The sequence below is a fragment of the Aspergillus affinis genome, assembly GCF_023601865.1.
Source record: "Aspergillus affinis strain CMG 70 chromosome Unknown NODE_210_length_33316_cov_109_100575, whole genome shotgun sequence".
In the NCBI taxonomy this organism is placed as follows: domain Eukaryota; kingdom Fungi; phylum Ascomycota; class Eurotiomycetes; order Eurotiales; family Aspergillaceae; genus Aspergillus; species Aspergillus affinis.
In genome coordinates this window covers 1-22,750 of record NW_026515991.1, presented here as the reverse complement: position 1 = coordinate 22,750, position 22,750 = coordinate 1, and the positions used below count along the sequence as shown (strand labels likewise).

Sequence of the window (22,750 nt, the reverse complement as noted above, 5' to 3'; positions counted from 1 at the left end):
GCTCAATATAAGACAACTTTGTTTCTGACTCTGAGTCAAGGAATTTTCCCATGGGGAAGAAAGGCTATCTGGAAGGGAGGATGTAGGGGATCTATATACTGCCCGAGGCTCTGCCTCAGGCAGGAAGGCCTGCAGAGCATCCAGGAAGGTTCCTGGATGCCTACCGGAGGGTCCCTAGATCCTATACTAATAATGTTGGCCGTCTCTCTAGGCGTAATTGCTAGTAATGTTACCCATAGGAATATCGAATGATGAAGGTCCGATTCTTTCAATCTAGCTGCACACGGTGGTTTAAATACATGAAAAATTAATAAGCAATCTAGCCTGAAAAAAGGCAACTAGAAGAGATATAACTTTTGAACCATGGAAATAACAGAAAAATCTGCATAATCCTCGGGGATCGGTGTTACCAATACCGATATCCGGAATAGGAAGGTTTCCTATGTGACTAGCGGTCACATACGGTTGACAACTAACTAACCGGAATGTTCCTCTGGAACGTTCCTCCACACCGGGAAGTTCCCTAACTTCAGGAGGTCACAGCGGTCATGCCGCAGCCTATAGATGATGGATACTCTTATAAATTATAAGAGTATCAGGACCATATATCTAGATGTACTGGAGGCAGAAAAGGACTAAAAGCCGAATACCTCGACGTGATTAGTGTGACGAACGGCTACGCCGGCGATAAGGAATCGCGGGAATTTAGGGTACAGTCACTGGTATTTGAAATTTAGAACACCCTGAGGATGGGGCCGTGCGCCCGTCCTACCGCCTACCATTTTTACTATGGTAAGCGGGACTAGGGCAACCGGACACGCGTAGTTGAATAGGGTCACATTAATATTTTGAAGCTTTTCAGCTCCATACAATATGCCTAAACGCAGGGGCTGTAAGGAGTTAACCCCCCAGATGAGGTCTCGAATATGTGAGCTTCACTCTATTAAATACTAGGATAGGAATTCATGAGGTTTCTGCCGGGCAAAATAGTCCTAGTTTAGTAGGCGGTCCCTAAATAGGCCACTAAACCTTAATCGGGTGTTCCAAATTTCAATTACCTCCCACTGTATGCATTTAACGAAGAAACTAAGCTGAATTGTGAAGCTAGTCCCGATCGGGTAGTTAGGTCATAGGATATCGCAAAGGAAGGTCTTCAGAGGCAGGTCACAGTCCGTGACAATTAGGCCCTATTGTATCCTTAATCTACTATCACGAAATAACAATGCTAAGCTGTGGAAGACGCTCTCTCCTGCCCCATTTTGCTCACCAGCTTCTCGCAAAGCGCCCTCAAGGTCTTCGTGCCCACCACCTCTAACGTTGTAATATCGATCTGGAGTTCCTGGCGTGCCCAGTTCCGGAACTCCACTGCGGCCAGCGAGTCCAGGCCATACACGGCCAGCGGCTTCGCCGGCTCCATGGGCTCCGACAGCCCCAGGGTGCGCATGAAGTGGCGATTCACGACCGCCACGGCGGCATTAAGGTGTGTCTCGAGCTGGGCGGTCGGATCGCTGCGCACGAGATCAAGCAGCGCCCGCGTCTCCTGCGAGGCGTCTTGCGCCATTTCACCGACCGAGCCGTCGTCGGCGGCGGCGAGACCGGCAAACCGAACGTCCTGCAGCAGTGTGGCATCGGGGGGTTGGGGGCAGGGAATGCCCGTGACCATGTGGGCGGCGCTGGACGGATTTAGGGGCGACAGGGAGTCCTGTTGGAAGATGGAGAGGCGGAGGATCTCATGCAGCAGAGACTCGTTGATGGGGGTCCAGATGTTGATGTCGAGACGGTTGGCGATGGACTGCCGCTCGCTGATGTATCCCACGTCTTCAATTACGCCCAGGTCGACGGAGCAGGCGGGCAGGCCGAGACCGTGACGGTACGTGGCTAGGGAGTCGAGGAAGGCGTTTCCAGCGGCGTAATTGGCCTGGCCTTTTTGACCGACAAGGCCCGAAAGACTGGAAAGCATGGTGAAGAATTCCAGAGATGCGGCCTGCTCCGAGATCGAGACTTTGTGGAGATTCCATGTGCCCTGGACTTTGCAGCGCAGGGCTTCGTGGTATTGCGTGACGGTCATCGATGTGTAGATTCCATCCTGGACCAGGTTTAGCCTCGCCCTCATTCTCTTCTCTATACAGCAGCTGGTGATGGGAAGATGGAACCATGCACTCACCCTGAGCACCATTGCACCTTGGATTATGCCTCCCACAGGCAGTGGTGATTGTCGAAAAGCGCGTCGGACGTCTTCTTTCTCGGAGACATCGCCTTGCACGAGTTCACATCGAGCGCCCAAGGAGGCAAGATCTCTCAAAATCCGTTGGGACGTATCATCAGCATACCCACTGCGAGACATTACGACAAGGTGTTGAGCTCCGTGACGAGCCATATAAAGAGCCAGGCTCCCGCAAACTCCCCTTAAGCCTCCAACAATCAGGTACGATTTGTCGGACCGGAGACGGAGCTTTCTGGGTGCTGGTTGGATCTGAAAAGTGTAAAGGTTAGTTCGTTCAATGGTTTCTTCTGCGCTCGTTGGGGTTCCTCAGGATGAATGGTTCGTTCCACCTACTCACCTCCATCTTGGCCGTCTCCGGAGAAGCCTCCCTGGAGACGACGATCTTACCAATGTGCGTCCCACCACGCATGTATCGAATGGCGTCGGCGATACCAGCATAAGGGAAAACCTTCCGCGGCTTTATCGGTCGGATGTGTCCGCCGTCGATCAGGTCAAATATCTGACGCATCAGTCTAGAAGGTGAGAATGGTCAGTCAACGCTGCATTGCATGTTGCGCAGGGCTATCTCACCGTGCCACAGTAGCCCGTGTTATACTATTGTGGGACATGTCGATCGCGCGGTAGGAGGCATTGCGGTTGAATGGCTCCATGGAGAGGGAGTTGCGATCTAAGATATCCTTCTTGCCCAGCTCGACCATGATGCCGCAGTCGGCGATAATCCGCCACGATTCATCGAGCAGTGGACCGGTGAGGGAGTTCAAAACGATATCAACGCCCTTACCAGCCGTCCTTTGCAGAATCTCAGCAGCAAACCGGGTGTTGCGGGACGAGAAAATCCTGTCCGGAGGCAGGTTGAATGTTTCCGTCAGGAATTGGCGCTTCTCCTCGTTGCCAACTGTCGCGTAAATATCTGCGCCCACGTACCGACATATTTGAATGGCTGCAATACCAACGCCGCCGGCAGCGGAGTGGATCAGAACAGACTGGCCACGCTGGATGTTCGCGAGGTCAAAAAGGCCGTAGATGACGGCCAAATATACGACGGGGAGAGTGGCCGCCTCTTCGAACGACATCCAGTCCGGTATCGCATGCAAGCCCTCGACAGGACACTGTACTTTGTTCCCAAAACTCCCCCGACGGTATACCAGGACTCGCTGGCCGATGTGGAAGGATGCAGATGCCTGGGCACCCACCCTGCGAACAACCCCGGCTCCCTCCAGACCCAGCAAATACTGGTTTTCAGGCACGATGCCGAGGCAGGTCGCGACGTCTTTGTAGTTTAAGCCCGCGGCATGCATATCCACTTCCGCGAAGTCGTCCGGTAGTGGCATGTCTCCGGGGGCCACCTCAACAAACCGGAGGGAGTCTAACATTCCAGGCTGGCGGCACATTAAACGGACACAGGAAGGATGGGTATGTATATTTTGCTCCTCAGCGGTGTCTCCACTGTCCTGTCCCTTGACAAACTCCAAAAGAGACGAATCTGGCTGGACTCTACTGACTTGAAGAAGACCGGATCTTTCGACATACTCATTCTCTGCGACGTCCGTGAAACTGGACCCGGGAGACTGCATGGCAGTGAGCACGCGTGCGATAGTCATGTGCGACTCCGCGCTCATTGCCGATTCCACGTCCAAAGTCACCAGTTTCGCGCTGGGATCCTCGGCCCGAACGACCCTGGCCATCCCATGGATCAGGGCATGGTGAGGATTGGACACTTGAAGCTGAGCACCTGCTGTCACCCATAGAACGCGACAATCGGACGAGAGGATGTGGCGGATGGTCTCCCACTGCGCTTCTTTCACCCTGGTTAGAACCGGAGAATACATCTCGTCTATAATCAGCACCGTTGAGCCGTTCTGAATCTGTTGGCTTTGTGGATCTACGTCTGTCAAGCGGACACCCAGGGCTGTGAGCGCCTCGCGCACCCAAGCGACGTGGTGAACATCTTCAGAGAGACGTACGAGGCTTACCGTCCCCAGGGGGGCATCCGCGACTCCTGTGGCGGATGGTGAGGGGCGTGCGAACCATCCCACCGTGAAAGTATCGGGGGAACGGGGGCCCCAAGGTATGGAGACGGGTGATTCGAACCCGTGAGCGCAAAGCAAAGCGGGGACATAGGAGTAGTCGTCCGCAATGAGGGTGAAGTCTGCTTCCGAGGCGTTAGTACTCGAGGAGCCAGACGAGTCCTTGTTCTGCTCCAACGAACAGGCCCCGACAAATAAGATACAACCGCCGTCGCGTAGGACGGTCTTGCTGTTCTTAACTGCTCGTGCCGACTCCTGGTCTGAAATTCCATCCATGCGGAGGATAACCAAGTCGGCGTTTTTTGCTACGCTAGACGCGTTCGCACCGGCCTGGGTAATGTCCAGTATGTGGACTTTGGTTTGGGAAAAGCTTCTGTACTTCTCCTGCGTACCAACTAAGGTCGATGTATCGCGGACACCCAAATGGTACTCAATGCTTGTTGTTCCGACGCGCGAGGGACTGTTGCCTCCGTCCACCGAGTCCCACCAGAGGCTAGCGGTATCAGACAGCACACTGAACTCAACGACTCTCAGGGAAGGCTTTTTATGGGTGAGCATGCTGTGGAGAAGCCTTCCACGGGAATCTGCGGCTTCGTCCGATTCCCCTTGTTCTTGTTGTAGAAGCGCCTGGAGCTGGTTTGACGACAGCATCGCTATATCCGGCTTCCAAGCCAGCTGCATGTATGTGAGAGGGGAACTGGCCTCCTCCGCGGCCAGTGTGTGATATCCGAGGCCTAAGATCTGCACGAGGCATCTCTTGGTGGACGTGTCGTACACGGTAACATATGATTTGTAGTTCTGGGGTTCTTCGGGACTCCCTGTGCCAGCATATCGAGCAGAGGTAACGGCCATTCCTCTGTCGACAGAGACCTCTCGAGCATTGATGACCAGATTGTCAATCACCGCTGGCACGAGAGCCCTGTCGACGGCGCTTTGGATGCCTTTCCAGAGCGAGGGGGCTCCGGATTGAAGACATCCGTCCAAAGCTGCCGGGTGCACCGAATACCGCGACTGCGGGAAGGACGAAGACGGCTCAGCGAAGGACAAAAGAGCCCGGCTGCTCCGAGTGCCAGCCGCAGCCTCGATCTCGATCTGGGGCTGGAAGCGCGGCCCAAAGCTATACCCGACGTCCTGCATGGCCTTGTACCATTTCTGGGCTGGGCAGGGATACTGCAGTGGGGCCAAGGCATCAAATGGTGCAGCTACATGAGAAAAAGGGTGGGAGTTAGTGGAAATGAGCAAGAAGCTGATAGTTGGGATTGCCAGCTTACATTCGGTATTTTCTTCCCCCAGACAGATCAGGCCCGAGCAATGCTCTGTCGATGCCTCACCATTTCGGACTGTTGTAATGGAGAATCTATTCCAAGCGCCAGCGCCACCATGCTCCGGGCTCATACTGAAGGAGATATGCTGGTCACTGCCATCGAGGACCATTGCCTGATGGAACCGTACGTTCCGCAGCCGGTAGGCGACTTCAAATACCTTCAAGGCGGAATCCACGAGCCCCCGGGATTGACCCGTCTGATACATTGCCTCGATCGCCATGGCAATGTACCCGGCTGCAGGGAAAAGAACGGTTCCGCCGATCTGATGATCCTCCAGCCATGTTACCTCCGGTAGGCGCAAGATCTTTTTCCATGTCGGCGCCAACCACGAGGTTCCTAGCACCTTAGCTCCTAGGAGGTCATGATGCTGGTATTGACGAAAGCGCCAGTCCTTGCTTGCTTGGCTCTCATACCAGTATTTAGTGGAATGGTTCCAGGCGTAATTAGGCAGATCGATAATCACGGAGGGCGGTGTTTGCTGGTACTCTCTTTCTATCCCGCGAGAAAAAGCATTGACTTGCTCGACGTTAATCTGTCCTCCACTGAGGAAAAGCTGTCCAGCAACATCGAACATTGCGCCGACAGCGTTCAAGCCCCGTTTGTACGCGGCGTGGTACTCCACAGCGGGTCCTGTCCCTGCCAGAGGTTTCTTGATCTGGTTGATCGGGCCTGCGAGAGCGCCATGCGGGCCGATCTCAATGAGATAGTCGACCGAGATATCCGCCGTCAGCATGGTCTTCATGGCCTGATCGAATAGCACTGGTGACTCCATGTTGTGCTTCCAGTACTCGGCGTCACAGAGCGTTTTCTGCTCGATTCCAGTTACGGACGAGAACATTTTCACCGGGACACTCCCCGACTTTGACGCTGTGAAAGAAACAGAGTGTGTCAAAAGGTCCTGGTAGTGCGCAGCAATGTCCGTCATGAATGTAGAATGGTAAGCCAGGTCCACATGCAGTAGGCGCGCAAAGTGCCCGTCCTGCTTGAGAGCAGCTTCTACCTGCTCCAGGGCCCAGACGTGTCCCGACAATGTCACACTCTCCGGGGAATTAAAGCACGCGATGGTCAGTGAACCCGGATATTCATTCAACAAACGCTGCAGAACCGGATGGTCATGGGCAAGACCAACGGCCAGCATGCCGACGCGAGGACCGCTCATATCCTGACAAGTCAAGGCGGCCTTGCCGCGGTAGTAAGCGACTTTGATGCCCTCTTCCTCACTGAGGTAGCCCGCAGCCACGGCCGCTGTAATCTCACCGGAGGAATGTCCCGCGACGCTGAATGGCTGCACACCCCATGCACGCAGCACCTCAAGGATCAACAGCTGCAGTGCCGTAACCAATGGCTGGGAGAATTCGGGCTGGCGCAGATGCTCGGCTGATCTTGGAGCCGTTAATTCCTCTGGTGGCGGTTAGAACGTCATCCATCGTATCTCGTGTCATGTCAAATCTTACCAAGGAGTGTCCAACTGGGACCGTCCGGCAAGCTCTGTAGCGCATCATCCAGGCGCCGGAGCAGCATCTGCAAGGACGGGAAGGCGTCAAGCAGCGAGCGGCCCATCTGCGGCCACTGAGCGCCCTGGCCAGTGAAGACAAAGCCGATGCGCGGCGGCGAGGGACGAAGCTGGCCGAGCACAAGGTCGCGGGTGTCAAGACGGGAAGCACGCGATACGAGATAGGCGCGGTGGAAATGGTGACTCCGTCGCTCGGACAGCGTGTGCGAGAGATCAGGCAGAGCAATACGGACGCTTGGGTTGATAAGATGCGTGGTGAGAGACTGGCAGTACCTCCGCAGCGAGTCGGGGTCGTTGGCGGAAAAGACAAGCAGGTGGGGGCTTTCCAACTGCTCTTCGGCGAACGGATCGTCTTCTGCATCCATGTAGGACGTCTTGAAATGCATTTCGGCCGGAGTGATGGCGGTCTTCGCTTCGTCGAGGATGACATGGACGTTGGAACCGCCGTAGCCGAATGAATTCACGCTCGCCCGGCGAAAGGGAACGTCGGGCCATGCTATAGCTTGCTTTTTTACTTGGATTTTGAGAGCATCGAAATCGACTGTGAGATGGTTAATAGGAATCATTCCAGCTTCAAACTCAGGGGAAGGAATCAAACTCGCTTTCTGGATTGGGGGTCTCGAAAGTAGGGTTTCCGGGGATGATGCCTTTCTCGAGGGCAAGGACAGCTTTGATCAGCCCTGAGATGCCGGCTGCCGGTTCCGAATGTCCTACATTGCTTTTAATCTGGCAGACGTTAGCGCTCACTCTCCAATGGCACCAGGGAACTGAACATATCAGCCTCCAGAGCACGCACCGATCCAACCACCAAAGGCCTCTCTTTCGGCCGGTCGACACAGAAAACAGACGCCACACCGTTCACCTCGATCGGATCACCGGCTCGGGTGCCTGTACCGTGGCACTCGAGATACGAAGTGAGGTTGACGTCGGAGATGCCCGCATTCTTGTACGCCTGCCTGGTTGCTGCCGCCTGAGCCTCCGAACTGGGACTGGCGATCCCAGCCGTCCATCCGTCGCTGTTGGACGCCGACCCTCGAATGACGGCGCGAATGGGGCTTCGGTCCCTCAAGGCGTCCGAGAGACGCCGAACGATTACCATATTGACGGCCTCGGACTTGATATATCCGTCGGCCTTGGCATCAAACGTATGGCAGAGGCCCGAAGGCGAGGCGGCGCCATTCATGCCGCTTAAATCGATGCAGTGCTCGGGGCTTAGGTAGAGATTACAGCCGGCCACAATGGCCGTGTGGATCTCACCCGTCTGAAGATATCGAGAGGCAACATCCAAGCTGACCAGGCTCCCCGAGCACGCTGTATCAATGGTCATACTGCGTTTCAATCCCGTTACTCTTGATTATCCGGAAATTAGAGAGCCGATTTCTTCTCACCTGGGACCTTTCACGTCCAGGAAGTGGCTGATGCGGTTACTGAGCATCGCACGCCCAATCCCCACGGTGGTGTTTGGCGCTCTGTCCTCTGGATTGCGGGCCTGAATATCGCCGTAATCTGAGCCGCGTTAGCAACTTGGACTGGTGTTATCCTGACGGAGCAGGAGACCACAAACCCGAAGCATAGGAGCCTACGAAGCAACCTACCGGCTGCCCGCGTAGCAGCTCCACGGGGATTCCCGCGTTCTCCAGTCCTTCGTATACGACCTCCAGCAACTGGCGCTGCTGCGGATCCATCGCGATGGCTTCGGCACGCGAGAGTCCGAAAAACTGAGCGTCGATATCGGCCGGGTCGACGTATTCGAGAAACATGCCCCCGGGAGAGCGCATCGTCTTGGGCCTCTTCGACCCATCCTCGTGGCCCTTGAGGTTGAATCGGCTCGCGGGCGGATCGTTACTGGCAATTCCTCCTCGCTCGAGAAATCGCCATAACGCCGTCGGGGAGCTGCTGTTTCCGGGCAGTCGACAGGCCAGACCGACCACGGCCAGCGGCTCAGCGACGAAGGTTTGAGTGGATGCGTTTACCATGTTGAATGAATCAAGATGAATACTAGGAAAAGGATGGGGATATTGGCTCTGAGTTCTATCAGAAAACCTACATTATATCGACAGTACTATATTCGCTGGTACACTTTATGCCCCAAATCTCGCTAGGTTTCCATCCAATTGATAGCACTTTCTCGTGGACAAGGTTGGTAAGCCACCAACGCCTGCCAGGATGCCATAATGTCAGAGCTGATCCTTACCTGTTGTAATTGCACCCCTAATCAAAGCGGACGCCTAATATCGGAGACCATGACCGTTAAAGTCGACATTACAGAGGATAATACCACCGCGGAGCCGCCTAATGGTTAGCTTTTGGCCCCCAATTCTGTCTACATTGACAGACTTTGGCATGATCGGACAAACGAGAGAACAATCCTGGCCTAGTGCCAGACTAATGTAGGAAGATAGGTTTCGGCCCCCAGCGTTGTTGGCCAGTAAGTGAGACAAAAGGATGGATAAAGTAGACTGTTCCGTTGTGCAAGGATCAATAGGCGTGTCTGAAAATCGACTAAGCCAGAACAGGCACATTCCTCGAAACGACATCAGCCGGCCAGTCTAGAATCAGGATCTGGTTGCATTTGCCCTCTCACTCCCCTGCAAGCCGTTAATAATTGTGACTTCCTGAAATCAGGAAACTTCCTGGATTGACTTCCTGGATTGACTTCCTGAGCCAACGAACCTCCCGGTATGGAGAAACCTTCCTGGATATAGTCCTGCCTGAGGCGGAACCTCGGGCAGTACATAGAGGCGCTAGATCCTCGCTCCTAGATAGCCTTTCCTCTCCATGGGAAAATTCCTTGACTACGAGTCATAAACAAACTTGTCTTTTACTGAGCTCCTTTGTAGACCGTCACAATAATAATAATAAGAAGCGAGGCTGGCAGCAATTCTGGCCCGGTCATTACGCGGTATCGGTATTGTCTGTACAGGTATTGACAGGACGCAAAGATAGGTACCTAGTTCTAATCCCGATGTATACCAGTCTTCCATTGCGGCATAAGAACAGCATCATATCTACCCTGACCGCCAGGATCAGTTCCAAATCCAAATCCACCGAAGCAATCGCCATAGTCACCAGTATGGCTCTCTCAGAGCAACCCATCGAATTCAAAACCCTCGATGGCCTCACTCTCCGCGGCACTCTATACCCATCCAGCCCCAACGGGCCAGGAATCATCATGACCCCGGGCGTAGGCACCCAGTATCCCAATCATCAGCCATACCATATCCAGCTAACACAAGTGCCCAACCCGGCAGTTCAACTGCGTCAAAGAGATGCTCGGCCTGCCCGACGTAGCGAGCAGTTTCCAATCGTCCGGCTTCACGGTGCTGCTCTACGACCCGCGCAACACAGGCCAGTCGACGGGGGAACCACGCAACGAAATCGACCCCATGCAGCAAGCCAGCGACTACTCGGACGCGGTGACATTCCTAGTCACGCAGGCACACGCGCCAGTCGACCCCTCGCGCTGCTTCCTCTGGGGCATGTCGTTCTCCGCCGCTGTGGCGCTGTGCGCCGGGGCGCTGGATCCGCGCGTCGCAGGGCTGGTGGCGGTGGCGCCGCTCACGGACTTCACGCTGGCGAGCGACAAGCGGGACGCGGTGCTGGCGCGATGCGCGCAGGACCGTGCGTCCCAGATCGCGGGCAACGAGCCGTTCTACCTCCCGATGGTGACGGAGAAGGGCGAGAACCCGGCGGGGTTCGGCGTGGGGATCGATAGGGAGCGGTACGCGGCGATCGTGGACAGGGGGAAGGAGATTGCGCGAGGCCATGTCAACCGCACGACGCTGCAGAGCTACTACAAGATGCTCATGTGGCAGCCGTTCGGACTGTGGGAGTCGTCGCTGCTGCGGAATCCGGTGTTGATGGTCGTGCCGGAGCTAGATCGGCTGAGTCCGGCGGAGAGGCAGGTGACGCAGTTTGAGAAACTGAAGGGGAGTGGGAAGAGGCTGTTTGTGCAGAAGGGGGTCGGGCATATGGATATTGTCGAGGGGGAGCATTTCCCGGAGTTGATGCAGGTGAAGGTCAGGTTTCTGAGGGAGGTGATGGAGGGAAGAATTGCATCTTAACAGGCTTCTATAGTGCTATATACTATACTATACTATATTCCTTAGCTTCCTCTATAACCAACTAAACCTCCCCCTACAACACTAAAACCCTAACTCCCCGACTCCCCGGCGCAACCTCCAAGCCAACCATATCGCGATAACAATCCACATCTCGCCGACTCGTCTCGAACAACTCGAATCGGAAATTCCGGAACAGGCCCGCCAGAACCAGCGTCATCTCCGCATACGCCAGATTGAAGCCCACGCACATGCGCGTGCCGCGGCCAAACGAAGCCAGGTACCGCGTCAGGCTCTTCTCGCCGTCCGGGCCGCGCGCCCCGTCCAGCCATCGCTCGGGCTTGAACTCGTGGCTGGAGGGGAAGACGCGCTCGTCGTGGTGCATGTGGTACGTGTCCAGGCTGACCATGACGTTGGGGGGAATCACCCAGTCGTGGTAGATGAGGGGGTCGTGTTTGGAGAGGCGTTGGGAGCGAGCGGTAGCGCCGTAGGAGAGGCGGATTCCTAGAGGATAGGTTAATATCAAATCCATGTCCAGTCTCGGATTTGCTTTTCTTTCTTTCTTTCTTTCTTCTCTCTGCGTCTCGTTTGTTGGTGAAACCTACCCTCCTGAATACAAGCCCCCAAGTACGGCAACTGCTCGAGAACCGACAACGTTGGCGGCTTCGACGCGTCTGGGATGGCGTCTTTCAACTCATCCTGCAGACGGCGCAGGATGGCCGGGTTATTGAGGATGTGAAACGAGGTGACCACGTTCGCCATTTTGGTGGTCTCTATGCCGGCGCCGACAATGCTCATCGCTTCGTCCTTGAGACGAGGCACCGCGAGGTCTTCGGCGGGGAGCCCCGAGTTGAGCAGTTCGTAGAAAATCGTACCTTTTTGGTCGTCGTCAGATCCGGCCTCGTGGTTGCGGAGGACCTGGCGGACGTGCGAGCGCATTTCCTGCATGGGAGGGTCAGCCAGTCCTGTTCGATAGAGAGAGAGAGAGAGAGAAAGGTACTTCTTGAAAAAGTAAGATCGCCTCCATCGACGGCTGCAGCATTGCCATCAGGCGCACCGGCAGGAGATTCAACAACCTCGGCAACCAGGGGAACTGCTGCGCGTAGTGCACAAAGTCCTTCAAGCCCTGGATGGAGCGCGTGAAAGCCGAGGTGAAGCCCGGCTGGTCGAGGAAGTGATAGCTGCGGTTGAACGCATAGGTCATGATCACGTCGGTGACGAAGCTGGCGTACATGTCGTTCAGGCAGAGAGGGTGGCCGGTGCCACGATACGAGGCCGCGAGTCGGCGACAGATGCGATCGACGTTGGCCTGGATCATGGGGGCCTGTTCGTAGATGCGTCGCTTCGAAAAGAAGGGGGCGATGGCACCGCGACGCCGTTTGTGGACTTCGTGCGAGGGCGTCGAGAAGGCCGCCGTGGGCGCGTCGAAGCGGTCCTGTACGTGTGCGGACTTGTCGAGCCCGCGGTTCGCGCTGTAGATAGCCTCGTAGTATTCGGGGTCGTCGATGTGTAGTTCTTTGGGACTGATGCGGACGATGGGCCCTGTGGATGGACTTAGGATGGAAACTCCATCAGACCAGGTGGGAGCGCTCACCGTATCTCTCATGCATCCGCTTGATCTCAAAGGTGAACTGGCCGCCGCTCTTCTTCACGATCTCAAAATAGGTCTCGTACCATCCGCTGACGGCCGCGAGCTTGGGCCCGGGGAAGCCAGCCAGAGGGCTGATATACAGTCGGTAGAGGGACAGAGCAACCAGGTAGGCGAGCAGGACTGCTACAGCCGTCAGGATGCGGGGATGGCTAGCATGCTCCATCCAGGCAGATAGATTCCCAGGTTGATCTACGAAGGCCATTGCGGCAGGACAGGCGATGGCAACTGGACTGCTCGATGGGGACGATGGAAGATAGACGATGGAAGATAGAAATATCCAGAGCGAAGAGAAGCAGGCAAATACCGTACCGAATCGTTCATCGACGGTATGGTACTAGACGATACCGTATATAACGTTGCCAACGGGGGCAGCCTTGCATGGGGTTGCACTGCAGTAGTTGAGGGGTTGCACTGCAGTAGTTGAGGGGCTGCACTGCAGTAGTTGAGGGGCTGCACTGCAGTAGTTGACAAATATAGAGTACTTCATTGGGGCCTTTTGCAAGCCACCGCAGTAGCGATTTTACCTCATCCTGGCGGAGAGGCGAGGTCTGAAGAGATCGCCGTTCTCCGCGATTTCGCCGTTCGCCGTCGATGCTGTCTAGCGCCAATGTCTTGTCTAGTCTAGATGGTCTACAGTAGTCGCAATGCAGCCATGTAAGACGGCCAAAAGAAAATAGAAGTAGAGCAAAATGTAATATAGTCGAATGAAATCAGCCGAAATTAAGTGGTATGTACAGTACAGTAGTATGCCAAATCACCGCTCTACATCAAACGTATTCGTCACTCGAATCGCCGACTCCTGCGGCCAGACCGGCGATGCCCTTGTCTGCGAGAACCCCTTCATGTCGTAATTCTCCGACTCATTAATTGCCGCCGTCGAGTCGACACTGCTATGCAGCCGTATCGTGGCGCGACGCGAGCGTCCCTTTTTCAGCCCTGAGGATGCATACGAGCTATTCAGGCCATGCGAGCCGCTAGACACGGTCGACTGCCCGGTGACTCTTTGCAGGACGGGTCTCATCATGGGGAGAGAGGCGAGAACGATGCCCAGTAGGGGCTCGAGAATGGTGAAGAAGAAGAGGATGGTAGTGGAATAGGTCAGGTCGGTGGCGACGAGTTCGTTGATGAGCGTGATGCGGAAGATCGTGATAACGCAGATCCTGAGTGGGTTAGACGTTGCTGGTGCTGGGCACTTCTCGGGCAAGACGAGGTATGGAAGACGTACACGATTCCCAGGGCAAAGAGCGTAGAAAGCTCGATCTTCCTGCGGCGCTTCATCTGCAGTTTCCAAAGTTCCGGTGCTGGCGCAACTCCTACAGCGACGTCGAGCAGAAGATTGATGATGTGGACGCAGAGATACGACGCCGACGTGCTGCCGCAGTGGCCTTCCGCGGTGGGATCCCAGTTCAACTTCAGGGGTTGGCAGAGAAGAAGCGAGACCAAGATCACCATCACGCACCACATGGTTTGAATCGTGATCAACGACAGACAGAGGTACCGGAACGGTTTTGACCGGAAGATCGAGAGGTAGAGCTGCAGGATGGAGACCTTGACGGCGCTGATGGCGCACGCCCACACGGGGGAGTTGGCGACGTAGACCTGAATAGCGCAGGGGGTGAGTATTCAGGATCCTGGACTTCCAATGTGAGGCTGACCTTCGCGAAATGAACCCCCTGGACGAGAGGGTTGGATAGCTCGAACGTATGCTGCCCAAGTCCGCCGATAACGGTGGCTGCGAGCAGGTCAGTGTCCGTAGGTAAAAGGCACGAAAATCGAATCTCATACCGATGATCAACAAAGCAACCAGACCGCTGGAGAATACCTGGAGAAGACCATCAGCCCACATCTTCACGGCGTCGGGATCATCTTACCAAAGCCACCACGATCATCAGGTCGTGATCCGCCACCTTCTGTCGTTTGAGTGAATGCGCGTAGAAGCGAAGTCCCACGGCCACGATCGCCAGAACTTGAAACACGATGGCCAGCACCACGGGCCACACTGCCCGCGGGTGATCGGTCCAACTCGACGTGGTCTCCATCGGCGCAGATACGAGCGAGAATGGGGATGGAAAGGAGACAAGACGGTTGATGCTCTACAGGGTGCAATCCTACTGATAAATCTTCGTAGGGCCTCCCTGCCTGAGGTATAGCAAATGCGACGACCATCTTCATTTTTTCGCCCCGGCGCCATATAATCACAAATGAGCAACATCTCATTTTACGAGGGGCGGGGATGTTGGTCAGTCCTGCAATGCATTCACATTCTAACACTTGCACCAGGGGGATGCCCGGGAAGGTGACCCGGAGCTGACATGCATGAGGACTCTGTTCAGGTCTGGCCTGCAAAGAGGAGTCATGACACTAGTTGACGCATGTAAGATGACAGTATCTTGGCCATTTAGCGCCACCAGCGGGGCTCATAGTTCAGCGTGGTCAGAAAAAAGCTCAGGCTTTCAGCGTGGGTAGACCTCGGAGCGGCGAAATCCCTTGCGTGGTTAGAAGAGTGCTAAGAGTTATCTCCCGAAATCCTAACCATGACCACCTTGAACTGTGGCCCCCACCAGCGGAGAGTTCCGTCTTGGATTCGATATAAATCATTGTTGGATTCTACAGTCTTCCACTAGCTGGCTCTAGTCTTGTCCTGCCCGGACACTCACTCGAAAACGAGGACACTCGACTGCAATGTAACCCTACCAGAGCAATCTGACATTTGGGGGCCTTCACATTGGGTATTCTACATTGCTCAGGTCTTTCGTATGTCTTACTGGCTTGTCAGGAGCTGGGCGTGGCATGTCTCGTGCTGACGATCTAACTTTGTAACTGTTTGGCCTTGACCTTGCCCCGATTATCAATCTCTTTTGAAAGGACGTCTAGGAGGTGGACAGAAGAACGCATAATTATAATGAAACGAGTGTATACGGCGGATAGAACCCATGTGGTATGGCATCTACACCGCCAGCCATGAGCTGCGGTATGAAATATGTTTGCACGCATCCAGACTCTATACATCGGAGCATCAACATCGCTCTATTTCAAGATACGAGCCGTTGATGACCATCGGTTCTGTTCGCAGAACTAGGCAATCCTTCGAATTTAGTCCCACCTAGTATAGCAGACTTTCAGTTATGGCCCCCATCTTAGCAGAGGTGCACGTCTTGAGACACGATATATTTACCTCCTCCGCATCTTCCTTCAAGCAGCAGTTACTTAGTACCCTGCACCCGCCTGTATTGGAATCCCACGATGAAGGCCTCCCTCTGGACCTATAGCTACTTGCTCTTCTGGACCGGCGTCGTCGAGGCCCGGTCCGCATGTCGCTATCTCCCCGGGGACGCAGAATGGCCGTCGGACAGCGCCTGGGCGCGACTCAATCGGACGGTCAACAATCGGTTGATTGCGACGGTGCCTCTGGGGTCTCCGTGTCATGATGAGGCCGTCGACGCCGCGCGATGTGACGAATTGAAGGAACAATGGGTATATCCACAGCTACAGTGTGTTTTCCTTGTCCTTCTCGCCATGGACTCAAAAACTAACGGTCACCAGCGTGGAGGACCCGTCGTCCATCGTGGCCCCGTATTTCCAGAACCAGAGCTGCGATCCGTTCACGTCGCCGTCCAGCCCGTGTCGGATTGGGAACTACGTCGAGTATGCCATCAACGTGTCGACGGCGGCGGACGTAGCGGCCGGGCTGGTATTTGCGCAGAAATGGAATATTCGCCTGGTGATAAAGAATACCGGGCATGAGTGAGTCTTTTCCTTTCTTTCCTTCTTTCTTTCTGTCTGTCTGTCTGTCTGTTCTAACGAGGGATCCATCAGCCTCCTCGGCCGTTCGACCGGCAAAGGCGCCTTAGGGCTTTGGATGCACAACCTGCGCTCGCTCTTGCTCTCCAACTACCGCAGCTCGCACTACACGGGCAAAACCATCACTATGGGCGCCGGCGTGCAAGCCTTCGAAGCGTACGCTTTCGCGGCGCAGCACCACTTGCGCGTCGTCGGAGGCACCTGCTCGACCGTCGGGCTGAGCGGTGGCTATACGCAAGGCGGCGGACATTCGATGCTATCGACGCAATACGGCCTGGGCGCCGACCAGGTGCTGGAATGGGAGGTGGTGCTGGCCAACGGATCGCACGTTCGCGCCTCGCCTGCCTCGCATCCCGATCTTTACTGGGCCCTGTCCGGCGGCGGCGGCGGTACCTTCGCCGTAGTACTCTCTATGACCGTCAAAGCCCACGTCGACACGCCCGTTACTGGCGCCAGCCTAACCGTTAGCCAGAAGTCGAGCTCGCCCGACGCCGCCGACCAGTTCTGGCACGCCGTCGACGCCTTCCACGCCGCCATGCCCTCCTGGATCGACGCCGGCGCCGCCACCGGCTACTATCTCGTCGACGGCGCGCTGTCGCTGATTCCCGCGACGTTTCCCAACCGTACCGCGGCCGAGGCTGAGGCGTTGATGAAGCCCTTCCTGCAGCGGCTGGACGCTCTCGACGCGCTCGCCATTTCCTTTAACGTGTCCTCGTTCCCCGGCTATCTCCCCTTCTTCGATCACTACTTCGGCCCTCTGCCGTACGGCGCGTACACGTCGGCGCAAGTGCAAGGTGGGAGGCTCGTGCCTCGCGCGGTGCTCACGTCGCCCGAGTCTAACGCGGCGCTCACGACGGCCCTACGCACCGTCACGTCGCACGGGGCCTTCCATGTCGTCGGGGTCGGCCTGGACGTGTCGAACGCTGCCGCCCCGTCTAACGCGGTGCACCCGGGCTGGCGCAAGGCGGCCACCACGCTGGTAGTCGCGGCGAACTGGGACTACGAGCGGCCGTTCGCGGATAACGCGGCGCACGAGACGCTTATTACGGAGCAGTTCGATCCGCTGCTGCAGGAGATCACGGGGCCAGAGAGCGGCGCGTACATGAACGAAGGCGACTTCCGGCAGGGGGACTTCCGGCGGCAGTTCTTCGGCGACAACTACGGGCCTCTGCGCGCGATCAAGCGGCGGTATGATCCGCGGGAGGTGTTCTACGGGACGGCAATGGTGGGGAGCGACGGGTGGAGGGTTGAGAGGGACGGAAGGTTGTGCAGGGTTTAGACCTATAGTTATAGCTATAGCGAGAGAGAGAGACAGAGAGAGAGACAGAGAGAGAGAGAGAGAGAGAGAGAGAGAGAGAGAATGTGTGTGTGTATGTATAGATAGTGTATGAACAAACAGGTATCACTTAACGAAAACTTTCCACCTGTTTCGCACACCATTCCTCAAACACCCTCCCGTAGCCCTTCCCCCCCTCGTTCCTCTCTTTCATGGCCTCCAGCAATTCCTCCCTGGGACACGGATGCCATCGCCCGAACGGAATCACAAACTGCCCGCCATCCTTCACCTCGACCTCCTCGGCCAGCCCGGCCCACAGCATGGTCTGCGCGCCCTCCACGGGGCTATAATACAGCGGCTTGGACAACCAGACGGTCAGGCGCGGCGCCTCGTCAAAGATGCCCGTGTAGATATTGCCCGGGTTCTGCGCGACGCTGACGACGCCGCGCTCGCCCAGCTGCCGGGCCAGACGGTCGGCGAGGAACCAGTTCCCCGCCTTGCTGATGGCGTAGTTCCGGTTTTGATCGGCAGACGGATGCTCCAGCTCCGCCGGGGGAACGCCCTCGGTCGGGGCCAGGAACTCGACCAGCATGCTAGTCGACCAGACGACGCGGACGCTGTTGGCGCGGGTGTTTGTCAGGGCGACGGTGGCAGTCAGGAGGGGCGCGAGGAGCTGGGTGAGCAGGTAGGGCGCGACGCAGTTGATGCCGATATGGGGTTCCAGGCCTTGTTGGGTGCGGCGGGACGGTGGCTGGTTGGCGACGCCGGCGTTGTTGAAGAGCAGGTCGAGACGGGATTCCGCAGCCAGGAAGGCCTGCGTGAAGGGTTTGACAGTGCGCAGGTCGTTGAGGTCGAGAGGGAGGAAGTGGAGAGAGCCGGCAGAGGAGGAGGAAGAAGCCTGGAGGTCGGCGATGGCGGCATCGGCTTTGTCCTTGTTGCGCGCGGCAAGGTAGACGGTAGCGCCGGCGTAATAGAGGGCTTTGATCAGTTCGAGGCCGATGCCAGCGGTGGCGCCGGTGACGATAACGACTTTGCCGGTTTGCGAGGGGATGGTGGACGCGGTAAGAGTGCCCTTAGAGGGGAAGAGCTGGGGCCAGGCACGCTTGAGGGAGCTCATGTTGAGACTGGAGGACTGTCGAAGTTGTGGTTTAGGAAAGTAGAGAAGGCTGGGCTAGACGGCGGATTTATAAGGCAGGTCGGGGATTGAGACTAGACAAGTCCAGCTAGAGGAAACAGGATTAGAGAGGGTTGCATTGCAGACAAAGAAAGTCGGGTACGTCAGACGGTCCGGTATATCGTAAACTCCGAAAATCCAAATCAGGCATCGACCTGAACTCATAGATCAGGCGGATCAATGCTCGTGCTCATTATACTTGATATAGCGACCTACAGCCAGTTCGCTGAATATTACCCCCGTGAAAATAAAATAGAAATGTCTAATTATTACCGCTAGTATGCTATTAAAAATCAGAACCAGCGCGATAAAACTTTATTATTATATAAAAGGGAAAAAATACAATAGATATATCTAGGAAAGCCTGCGATAGATCTACGCTAAATTTCTATAGTAGAAGTGATGGGAGGCGATTACCGCCCGTCACTTCCCTCGATAGGAAGTGAGAGGAAGTGACGGGTTATATGAGAGAAGGGACAGTTTATATGGGCGGATGAGCGGTATCAAAACCGTTCGGGAAGTGATGGGAGCGATGCCAGAGCCGTTTCGATCCTGTTCCATACGGTTGGTCGCTCGATCGGGCTAGCGGCGGGTAAAAGTGCGTGACCCTTCCCTTGTGCGCGGCCGGAGGTTTGTATGGGCAGTGACATACGGAGATCGTTAATCAATATTTCGCCTTCGCGGCTCCTGTGTTATAGGAAGTGATTGCAGGCCTACCAAGTTCTACCTGACTGCAGCCGTAACCGATTACTTTAGCCCGAAGCAATTACGCTAAAGGAAGAGGTTCAGGCTCGACAGAGCATCATCCTACCCAAGGCAATCTTGCAGAGACCCAAGGTGAACCCTAAGCACCAGAAAGATATGGTACGCAGGGATCGACAACTGGATCAAGAGAGCAATCGTCAGAATCAAGATATATATATTCGCAAGAACAGACTCAATACCCATCAGAAGAACACTGAACGAGCACTGTATCGTATGGAGCGGGCACTCAAGGAAACCCGGAACGATCCCGAACCAGCCCCAGAGCGACCCCCGAAGACTGCCAAAAAGGGCCTGCTAGAGGTCGATATCTTTGCCATCAGCGGTTCGGCTTACTAGCTTCATCTCGGTAAATTGGGTTGCTTCATTACCTCGCTAGCGCAGATTGACAAGATTATCGACGAGAAGAACCACCCTGAACGCCAACTGGAGGTCGAGAAGCTGAAAGAACAGATCCCCGAGTCCTACCACGGCTTTGTAGATGTATTCTTGAAGTCAGCGTCGGATACGCTGCCCCCGAGAAGGGAAAACGATTACCGAATTGAGCTTACTGATAAGAATACGCTGGGGTATAGTCCTCTATATCGATACTCTGCAAAGGAACTAGAGGCGATCAAGGCCTATCTAATAGAGAACCTACAGAAGGGCTTTATCGTTTCCAGTGCTGCCCCATTCGGCTCTCCCGTACTAATGGCTGCGAAGCCAGGGGGAGGCCTGCGGTTCTGCGTAGACTACTGGAAACTGAACTCAATTATCAAGAAGAACCGCTATCCCCTGCCCCTGATGGACGAGTTGCTGGACCGGCTAGACCACGCAAAGATCTTTATCAAGCTCGACATTAGGCAGGGCTTCTACCGCATACGAATGCACCCCGATTCAGTGAATCTAACCACGTTCCGTACCAAGTACGGGTTCTACAAATATCAAGTCTTACCTTTCGGCTTGACCAATGGACCCGCAGCGTTCCAACAGCTGATAAATGACATCTTTATTGATCTGATCGATAAGTACGTAACTGTATATGTAAACGATATCCTGATTTTCAGTGAAAACGAGCTTGAACACGAGGCCCACGTCCAGGAGGTACTTAAACGGCTCCGCGCTGCAGGCCTCCAGGCCGCTATTCACAAGTGCGAATTTAACGTGAAGAGAACTAAGTTCTTGGGTTTCATCTTGACCCCAAATGGCATTGAGGTTGACCCTGAGAAGGTTGCAGTGATCACTAACTGGCAGATTCCTACCACAGTTAGGGGAGTCCAGTCGTTTCTCGGGTTCTGCAACTTCTATCGACGTTTTATAGAGGCCTACAGTAGGATTGCCAGACCACTGTACGCCTTAATAAAGAAACTAGTATCCTTTGAATGGACCTCCGACTGCTAGAAAGCCTTTGAGCAGCTGAAGAAGCACTTGACTTCGGCACCTCTTCTACGGCATCACGACCTAACCCTCCCGTCTAGGATCGAAACGGATATCTCTGACGGGGTAGTTGCAGGCATATTCTCCCAGTTATTTGAGGGTAGGTGGCACCCGATTGCCTATTTCTCTAGGAATATGCTCGGTGCTGAGCGCAACTACGATATTCATGATAAGGAGCTCTTGGCCATAGTTCGAGCTCTAGAGCTCTGGAGAACGGAGCTTGAAGGGTTACAGACTACTGAACGAATAGATATCTGGACTGATCATAGGGCCCTTGAATACTTTATGACTACGAAGAAATTGAACGGGCGCCAGGCCCGGTGGTTAGAGTTTCTTTCAAGGTTCCACTTCATGATTAAGTTCAGACCCGGGTTAAAAAATGCAGCTGCTGACGCCTTATCGAGACCTGAAGAGAGTCCTCTGGACCTAGACACAAAGAACCAGGCTCTGTTGAGGCCAGAGTGGTTGGAAGAGGGTGTTCTGCCTCCGCAGGCCATTGAACAGGAGCTATCTGCTATATCAGCACTTCTCGCTCCCATAGAGCTGGATGACATCCAGTTGATGGACCGTCTACTGCAGGCTAATCGCACTGCGACTGACCTTGACGAAGAAAAGGCTGCTGCTGCTGAAGAAGGCTCGGAATAGTCTCTGCAGGATGGGCTCCTGCTGTTCCAGAATAAGCTTGTGGTTCCTGAAGAGGGCGACCTTCGCACCCGATTGCTCGACATGGTTCACCGACAGCCCTCTACTGCGCACCCAGGACGAACCAAGACAGAAACTCTGGTTAAGAACCGATACTGGTGGCCAGGCTGGCGCCACGATGTTAAGCGATACGTGGCCAATTGCTTGATATGTAATCGAACTACTACTAGAAGGGATCTGCCCCCAGGGTTGCTTCAACCCCTCGATATCCCGAATCGCCCCTGGGAGCATATCTCTATGGACTTTCGCTCCTGCCCGAAGGACAAGCACGGCTTTGATGAAGCCTGTGTGATCGTAGATCGCCTGACGAAGCGGGTGATCTCAATCCCCTGTCATAAGAATGTGTCGGCAATGGATATGGTCCAGCTCTTCCTCGAACATATATATCGATGGGTAGGACTGTTAGAGTCAATCCTTTCAGACCGTAGAGGCCAGTTCATCTCTGCTTTCTGAGAGGAGCTCTACTTGCGGCTGAAGATCAAGCGCAAACTAACCTCAGGGCAGAAGCCCTTCATGAATGGCCATACGGAGATCGTTAATCAATATTTCGCCCAAAAGCTCCGTCCTTTTGTGAATTACTATCAAGATAACTGGTCAGAGCTGTTGCCGGCTATAGATTTCGCCTACGCCGTCCTCGAACATGAGACAACCGGGTTATCCCCCTTCCAGGTTGAGCGTGGCTACGAACCCCGGGTCTCCTTTGACTGGGTCTCGCCCTCGAAACCTCGGGATAGACCTCATGATCAAGCTGAAGCTCGCCAGACTGCTCGCAATTTAGAACAGATCTGGGACTACGCTAAGGGTCAAATTGAACTAGC

The 22,750-nt window shown here is 55.0% G+C and overlaps 7 protein-coding genes across 7 annotated transcripts; 4 read left to right on the top strand and 3 right to left on the bottom strand.

Moving 5' to 3' along the window:
* Nucleotides 1-1,225: 1,225 nt before the first annotated feature.
* Nucleotides 1,226-9,065, bottom strand: fma-PKS (polyketide synthase fmaB; the record flags this gene model as incomplete). Its single annotated transcript, XM_053095149.1, has 8 exons — nucleotides 1,226-2,086; nucleotides 2,165-2,473; nucleotides 2,562-2,736; nucleotides 2,795-6,977; nucleotides 7,031-7,630; nucleotides 7,837-8,417; nucleotides 8,478-8,595; nucleotides 8,654-9,065. 8 exons carry the CDS (start codon nucleotides 9,063-9,065, stop codon nucleotides 1,226-1,228), a joined length of 7,239 nt encoding a protein of 2,412 aa, XP_052950156.1.
* Nucleotides 9,066-10,358: 1,293 nt separating this feature from the next.
* fma-AT (acetyltransferase fmaC) lies at nucleotides 10,359-11,153 on the top strand (the record flags this gene model as incomplete). The annotated part of the gene is made up of 1 exon (XM_053095148.1): nucleotides 10,359-11,153. The coding sequence occupies one exon, from the start codon at nucleotides 10,359-10,361 to the stop codon at nucleotides 11,151-11,153; it is 795 nt and encodes a 264-aa protein (XP_052950155.1).
* Nucleotides 11,154-11,226: 73 nt separating this feature from the next.
* KD926_004445 (cytochrome P450) lies at nucleotides 11,227-14,840 on the bottom strand (the record flags this gene model as incomplete). The annotated part of the gene is made up of 9 exons (XM_053095147.1): nucleotides 11,227-11,654; nucleotides 11,756-12,092; nucleotides 12,151-12,692; nucleotides 12,745-13,135; nucleotides 13,568-13,961; nucleotides 14,027-14,400; nucleotides 14,457-14,533; nucleotides 14,587-14,623; nucleotides 14,673-14,840. The coding sequence occupies 9 exons, from the start codon at nucleotides 14,838-14,840 to the stop codon at nucleotides 11,227-11,229; spliced, it is 2,748 nt and encodes a 915-aa protein (XP_052950154.1).
* Nucleotides 14,841-16,044: 1,204 nt separating this feature from the next.
* On the top strand, nucleotides 16,045-17,881 carry KD926_004444 (FAD-dependent oxidoreductase; the record flags this gene model as incomplete). The annotated part of the gene is made up of 3 exons (XM_053095146.1): nucleotides 16,045-16,292; nucleotides 16,345-16,545; nucleotides 16,618-17,881. The coding sequence occupies 3 exons, from the start codon at nucleotides 16,045-16,047 to the stop codon at nucleotides 17,879-17,881; spliced, it is 1,713 nt and encodes a 570-aa protein (XP_052950153.1).
* Nucleotides 17,882-18,008: 127 nt separating this feature from the next.
* On the bottom strand, nucleotides 18,009-18,995 carry KD926_004443 (short-chain dehydrogenase; the record flags this gene model as incomplete). Its single annotated transcript, XM_053095145.1, has 1 exon — nucleotides 18,009-18,995. The coding sequence occupies one exon, from the start codon at nucleotides 18,993-18,995 to the stop codon at nucleotides 18,009-18,011; it is 987 nt and encodes a 328-aa protein (XP_052950152.1).
* A 918-nt stretch (nucleotides 18,996-19,913) lies between these two features.
* Nucleotides 19,914-21,875, top strand: KD926_004442 (retrovirus polyprotein; the record flags this gene model as incomplete). The annotated part of the gene is made up of 3 exons (XM_053095144.1): nucleotides 19,914-20,139; nucleotides 20,194-21,142; nucleotides 21,272-21,875. The coding sequence occupies 3 exons, from the start codon at nucleotides 19,914-19,916 to the stop codon at nucleotides 21,873-21,875; spliced, it is 1,779 nt and encodes a 592-aa protein (XP_052950151.1).
* An 81-nt stretch (nucleotides 21,876-21,956) lies between these two features.
* Nucleotides 21,957-22,750, top strand: KD926_004441 (integrase zinc binding domain-containing protein; the record flags this gene model as incomplete). The annotated part of the gene is made up of 2 exons (XM_053095143.1): nucleotides 21,957-22,218; nucleotides 22,432-22,750. Coding segments are annotated over 2 exons (581 nt in total), but the record flags the coding sequence as incomplete, so codon positions are not given.